Genomic DNA, 6,859 nt, shown 5'->3' with positions numbered 1-6,859 from the left:
CCTGCCCGCCGCCTCCGGGAGGGAGCCCCTCCGCGCCCCGGCGGCTGCCCGGCCGGCGCCGAGTGCCCCTTCCCGGCCGCGGCAGCCCCGACGGCCCTGGGATGCCGGCGAGCCCCGGGCGAGGGCGGGCAGCGGATCCCGGCGAGAGGAGCCGGGTACGGCGGGTTGGGTGTTTCCTTACCGCGCTCACCTCCCTTTCCCTCGGTGACCCGCGCTTGAACCTGCATCGGGAGGCTGAGACGGACTGCTGCCCGCGGCTCCTTCCTCCGCGGCCGGGCAGAAATACAAGCCGGGCCTTTCGAGGTGAAGCAGAGGACAGCGGAGCCTCCTCCGCCGATGCGGCAGCACAGTCGCGGCGCTGCCCGGCGGGCCACCGGGCTCCCCCAGCACGGGGAACCGCCCGCCCCGTCCGGCCCCCAGCACCGGCCCGGCTTCTCCCGGGTCCGCTCGCTCGCTCGCCGTTCCCGGCCGGCGACAGCAGCAGGCGGACGAAGGAGCTCCGCAGCTTGCAGAGCGTATCGGCACCGGCCGGGGAGCGCCCCCGGGGTAGGTGTCTCCGGGCAGCCGGGCGCTGGAGCGGGGCATTTCTCTGCCTCGGCGCAACCTGCTGGTCTCTGCGGAGCATCGGCCACAAATCCGAGGAGGCGGCCGGCCCCCGGCTGTCAGCTGTCGGCGGCGTCCCGCAGCCCGCTCGCTGAGCGCGGTGCGGCGGGGAGCGAGCCCCGAGCCGCTGCGCCCGGCAGCACCTTTCCTTCCCCGGCGGCTGTCTGCGGCGGGCAGGATGCGCGGCGCAAAGCAAACAGTTAACGATTTCGGGGGGAGGAGCCAGGCCGCAATCCGCAATTAAAGATGAACTTTGGGTGAACTAATTTATCGGACCAAGGTAGGGTGGGCAGCAACCTGGGAAGGGTATAAAAGGCGGCCCGCGGCGAGCACGGCCCGCGCACTCGGAGCTCCCGGGGGGCCGGGCTGGACTGGACTCGCTCCAGCCATGGGCTTCTCCGCCCTGGTCGCCAGCGCCCTGTGCACCTTCCTGCTGCCCCTTCTGCTCTTTCTGGCCGCCGTCAAGCTCTGGGACCTGTACTGCGTGAGCGGCCGCGACCGCAGCTGCCCGCTCCCGCTGCCCCCGGGCACCATGGGGCTCCCCTTCTTCGGGGAGACGCTGCAGATGGTGCTGCAGGTAAGGCGAGGCGATGCCGCCGGGAGCGGAGAAGCGCCCCGGCTTCTCCTCTGGCTGCAGGGGAGGGGGATGAGCAGCGGCTTCGCCCGGCTCCCGTACCCAGGTGGGAAAGAGCTGCTCCCCCTGCCCCTTCCTCTCCTCCTTTTTAAAACTTGTTTTATTATTCCCCCCCTCCCTCCCCTGTCCAGAGGCGGAAATTCCTGCAGATGAAGCGCAGGAAATACGGCTTCATCTACAAGACTCACCTCTTCGGGCGGCCCACGGTGCGGGTGATGGGCGCCGAGAACGTGCGGCACATCCTGCTGGGCGAGCACCGGCTCGTCTCCGTGCAGTGGCCCGCCTCGGTGCGCACCATCCTGGGCTCGGGCTGCCTCTCCAACCTCCACAACGGGCAGCACAAGCACCGCAAAAAGGTACGGCCCCGACGGCGGGCGGGGAGCGGGTGCGGCCGCCTCAGGCGCGGCGGCTGAGCCTGTGTCCCCTTCCTCCTCCTCGTCCCCCCGGGCAGGTGATCATGCGGGCCTTCTCCCGGGACGCCCTGCAGCACTACGTGCCCGTCATCCAGGAGGAGGTGAGCGCCTGCCTGGCACAGTGGCTGGGCGCTGCCGGGCCCTGCCTGCTGGTGTACCCCGAGGTGAAGCGCCTCATGTTTCGCATCGCCATGAGGATCCTGCTGGGCTTCCAGCCCCGACAGGCCAGCCCCGACGGCGAGCAGGAGTTGGTGGAGGCCTTCGAGGAGATGATCCGCAATCTCTTCTCCCTCCCCATTGACGTGCCCTTCAGCGGGCTCTACCGGGTAAGGCTCCTGTCGGGCCGGGAGGAGAGGGATGCCCCTGCAGCCAGGGCAGCGGGGAATGGATGGGAGGGATGGCAGTGCTGGCCTAAGTCCCACGCTGCTCTCCCTGCTGCCTGGCCAGGGCTTGCGGGCACGCAACATCATCCACGCCAAGATCGAGGAGAACATCCGTGCCAAGATGGCCCGCAAGGAGCCTGAGGGCGGCTACAAGGATGCGCTGCAGCTGCTGATGGAGCACACACAGGGCAACGGGGAGCAGCTCAACATGCAGGTAAGGTTCCCCAGAGCCACATCCATCCCTTCCGCCCAGCTCCTCTGTCAGGAGCATGCTTATCTTCTGGGGCCAAAAGGAGAGAGCAGGAGGCTCAGGTGCCTCTCCCCATGCAATAAACCAGCTTATGTAGTGCACTGGGGTGTAGAGGCTGCAACCAGGCTGCTGGATGTGGAGCACAGTACCAGGGCCGTGTCTCCAGAGAGCATAGGCAACACCCCCATCCTGGCCCCTGGGTGTCTGCTCCAGCCTGGGAGTGATGCACAGTGACGGGGAGGTGGAGTGGGCCCGGTGGAGATACTATATTCAAGACCTGTTTTGTGTTGCTCTGTCCTGTGCATAAGGAGCTGAAGGAGTCTGCCACAGAGCTGCTGTTTGGGGGCCATGAAACCACTGCTAGTGCTGCCACGTCGCTGATAGCCTTCCTAGGGCTCCACCACGATGTCCTGCAGAAAGTGAGGAAAGAGCTGCAGGTGAAGGTGTGTGTCTCACCCGGAACCATTTCACAGGAGCGGGCAGTGGGAAGGTACCTCCAGGAGAGGTGTCCTAGACAGGGCTCCCTGTGACCCAGGTGGTGCCCTTCTTTTAGGGGGTGGCAGGAAAACACCACTTGTTGAGGAGCAGCTGCTTTGCAGTGCCAGGAGCCCTGGCTGCCTGCTCCATAAAAGTCATGGCAGCATCTTCCTTTCTAGGGGTTACTGTGCAGTCCCAACCAAGATAAGCAGCTGGACATGGAGGTCTTGGAGCAGCTGAAGTACACGGGCTGTGTCATCAAAGAGACCCTCAGACTGAGCCCTCCTGTTCCTGGAGGATTTCGAATTGCGCTCAAGACCCTTGAGCTGAATGTAAGCGGGGCTTGGGCTCGGTTCCTCAACGCAGCTGCAAAGTACTAGTGCATTCTTGTAGCCTACCTGCCTTAGAGTGACCTGCAAGAAGCCAGGAGGGGAGGCAGGGTGCACCGGCATGTCCGGTGCTGACGCTTCAACTTACTTAACCCAGCAAAGCATTTCATGTCTCCTTTCTCTTCTTTTGATAGGGTTACCAGATCCCTAAAGGTTGGAATGTTATTTACAGTATCTGCGATACCCACGATGTGGCAGATCTCTTTACCAACAAGGATGAATTTAACCCAGATCGCTTCATGTCTCCATCTCCAGAGGATTCTTCTAGGTTCAGTTTCATCCCTTTCGGTGGGGGCTTGAGGAGCTGCGTGGGCAAAGAGTTTGCAAAAGTCCTTCTAAAAATATTTACAGTGGAGTTGGCTCGGAGCTGTGACTGGCAGCTGCTGAACGGACCTCCTACAATGAAAACGGGCCCCATAGTGTACCCTGTGGACAATCTGCCTACCAAATTCACAGGTTTCAGTGGCCAAATCTGAGAGCTCAACGCTTGCCTCTGGCTGGATTTTTATATAGCATCTAATATGTACATAGCAACTTTTTATAGTAACAAAGGCCTTTAAATATTTAAACTTGTAAATGTACAGTAGTTATTTATGTCTTCTAAATATTTCAAAAGGCTATGATATTTTTTTTCCCCAAGCACTACAATTATGGGTCTCTGATTCATAATTAGATAATGTTATTTCTATAGAAATAAGTTTTTCCCCTATTTAAAAATCTTATTGAAAGCTGGCCAGCTAAGCATTTGAAGACACTTCACGATGGTGTATGTATTAAGAAATATTCTTAAAGGCATGTGAAACAATGGTAACAAGCTACTTACCCAAATTACCTGAAATGGTTATTGTTTGAGAATGTTTGAGAATGTTTTCAGTATTATTTGTGTTTAGATTTTATGTTTAATGTGTGAATTTTAAGTTTGATAATAAAGTTTATTTTTTATGATCCTCTCTGTATGAAGATCTTCGTGTATGCTACAGAGTAGCGTAGCCAATGGGTCTAAAGAGTTTGGATGTGAAGTCAGATCTGCTTTTGTGAATGAGCTATTTGCTATTTCTAGGCTCATAACCCTCCCCTGCCTCCCACCCTCAATGTGGTTCTCTCTTGTGAATAGTAAATTGTTGTAAGTTTTAGCCTGTAAGTGGCAAAAGCAGTGTGAAAACATACATGCTCACTGAAAACAACCTGGAGTGAGGGCCAGTGCTACAGGTCTCCTTATCAAGCACATGATCTTGAGCCATAGTAAATAAGAAAGTAAAGAGAAGCAGGAGAATAATGTGTAACATAAGTCTTCCTCTGTAGCTACAGAAAATAGGTTGAGGAAAAAAAAAATTCCATAAAGGTCCTCTCCTCCCATATTACTGGTGGTGACCAGTGTAAACAGACCGCTGGATCTTCTTCTGTGTTGAGTCTGCTGGCTATGAATCTTCACTTATTAAGGTGTCTCTTATCAGCTGGTAGAGCAAATAAAATCTGCTGTGGTTTCTTCTTGAAATGCGACAGCTCTGACTAGGTCAGAGATAGAGCATGCATTTGGTTTAAGAACTTCTTTCCTGGAATTCAGCAAAGTGAAAACTAAAAGGCAGGCACTAATGTGAATTGATTAACAGGGAATCAACTGTTGAGATGCAATTCCCCGGGGGTGTGTAAGCAGGGCAGATAAAATGCCCTAGGCATGACCCCTGTTTTGGCTCAACCATGAGGTTTTTTGTGCTCTTCCCCCCCTTACTACACCTATTAGTCTTCCCTCAAAAGTCAAACAACATAGGCTGGCTCTATAAACATCTACAAAGTAAACCAATGTAATTCAGTGTCATGAACACTTATAGCACCATATAGACTAATTTAATTTTTTGTTTGCTCCCAGAAAACAGTCACTTTTTCATTATGTTCTCCCAAGGTCAAAATTAAGGATGGAGTTCAAAATTGCTGCAGGTGTTTAATAGCATCTATGAGGTTTTGGAGTTTTTTTTAAGGAGTGCTTCTATAATACATTTGATGTGTTTCCAGCTAGCATTTTAAATACATAAGCCTCTAATGTAAGACCTTAGATACAACCTACATATAAGTGTAACTATCAAAACTTTTTCATACTCAATTTTTTGTAGTCTTAAAATACAAAAGATATTCTTTTTAGATTGTGCCTGAGTCTTCCTGGCAATGTTTAAAATCTTAAATAATTTTTACCATACAAACCTTTTTTACCATTATGTTTTTCAGGGATTTGATGAATAACCTCAGTTTAAGACCCCTTTATTACCAATATAGTAGTGGAAAATTGCAAACCCTATTCCTGGTTTGGAGGTGATCTGAAGTCTGGAGAACAGCAAGACCCTTGTCTTGGCATCCCTCGTTAACAATTTCTTCCTTAACATTACAACATTCTGCAAATCCAAATAGATGCTGAAATTCTTTAAATGTTTTGTTTATTTTTAATTGGAGTCTTTTATATGTGGGAGCTTTTTACATGGTCTTCATATTATTTTAGTTTATATTTTCTTTTTGTAAAGAATGGGAATTTAAGTGCTGTCTGGAGAATAAGGAGAATATGAACGCTCTTTCACAGTGTAAGTCTAAGGTCATACATGCATTTCTCTGTTTCCTTTTTTATTTTTGAGTCAAGTTTGCAAGGTTTTTATGTTTGGAGAAAAAAAAATCTTATACTTAATTTGATTTTGTCTGGACATCTGGGGGCACATCCTCAGCTGTCGTATATCATGGCAACATAACCTATGTTAGGCACTGCCCCTGTATAATTTATCTCTATAGTTAAATGGTCTGTCACTGCTGTGTAATTTAGGCATCTTGCAGTTAGCTTTAAAGAAGCTATCCCAAGAAATGGTAGCAGCGTAGCTGCAGTAATATGGAGCTCAGTGTGGGTTAATTGCTAAAATATTTGCCCAACTTCTTGAGCAGGTTTTACAACCCCTGCTAATCTCCTCCATGCAGCTGTATCTTGACAGCTTAGATGCTGGCTGCAGACCAGTTTCAGGTGAGCTCTGGTATGATTGTATGTAGCTTTGCCTGCTCAGCAGTGGCTGGTGCGGGCACCCACTAAGACCGGGGCTGCTATTTAGGGGCTGACCGGCTGCTGCACCCCCAGCCCCTACTCCTTTTATTGTGCTGGATCCAGGAACTGATCTTGCTGAAAAATTATCTACCAAAACCCCCACTGTTTTTCAGGCACACCAGGTCCTGGCTCCAGCTCCCTGCGTGAACGTTGTCTGTGCTGGGGTGCTGCAGCGGAGACGGAGGAGGCAGGAGGAGGAAGCAGCTGCTTCAGGCTGCCCCACTGCTCACAGGTACTTCCCAGAGCCACGCTCTAACTTCCCTTCCGCGAGTGTTACCACCTGTTACTGTAAGTGACTGGTGCTCCAAGGCTCACAGATGGAAACACAGATTGTGAGCACAGGGCCAGATTTGGTGGGGAGTGCTCATTCCCTTCTTGCAATTGGGCCTTTTTGGGGTATTTCATATTCCTCGTCTTAGTTAACCTGTCATTTAAAAGAAAAATCTTTGACTAGGTTTCTCTCCAAAAAAATGCACATGATTCAGTAGGCACTATGCTTTGGTCCTGGAGCAAAAAGCCATGATTTATATGTAGCATGCTGGTTCTTCTCTGAGGGCAAGGTGGGTTACTGGAACCCACGCTTCTCCTAAACCCATATGAATAATAGCTCCTGCCAGCCAGCAGCATCTCTGGTGCTTAG

General features: G+C 52.2%; 1 protein-coding gene across 1 annotated transcript; it reads left to right on the top strand.

Annotated features, from left to right (window-relative positions):
• The first annotated feature begins 991 nt into the window (after nt 1-991).
• Nucleotides 992-3,625, top strand: LOC104263694 (cytochrome P450 26A1). The gene is made up of 7 exons (XM_059821312.1): nt 992-1,180; nt 1,369-1,593; nt 1,689-1,976; nt 2,098-2,247; nt 2,592-2,726; nt 2,940-3,092; nt 3,284-3,625. Exons 1-7 carry the CDS (start codon nt 992-994, stop codon nt 3,623-3,625), a joined length of 1,482 nt encoding a protein of 493 aa, XP_059677295.1.
• Nucleotides 3,626-6,859: the final 3,234 nt, after the last annotated feature.

Source organism: Gavia stellata, chromosome 9 (genome assembly GCF_030936135.1).
Source record: "Gavia stellata isolate bGavSte3 chromosome 9, bGavSte3.hap2, whole genome shotgun sequence".
NCBI classification, from domain to species: domain Eukaryota; kingdom Metazoa; phylum Chordata; class Aves; order Gaviiformes; family Gaviidae; genus Gavia; species Gavia stellata.
This window is presented reverse-complemented; position numbering and strand designations above follow the sequence as displayed.

Coding starts and splice junctions, on each gene's coding strand:
- LOC104263694 (XM_059821312.1), top strand. CDS start 992: ATGGGCTTCTCCGCCCTGGTCGCCAGCGCCCTGTGCACCTTCCTGCTG. Junction 1,977..2,097: donor CCTTCAGCGGGCTCTACCGG/GTAAGGCTCCTG, acceptor CTGCCTGGCCAG/GGCTTGCGGGCACGCAACAT. Junction 2,727..2,939: donor GGAAAGAGCTGCAGGTGAAG/GTGTGTGTCTCA, acceptor CTTCCTTTCTAG/GGGTTACTGTGCAGTCCCAA.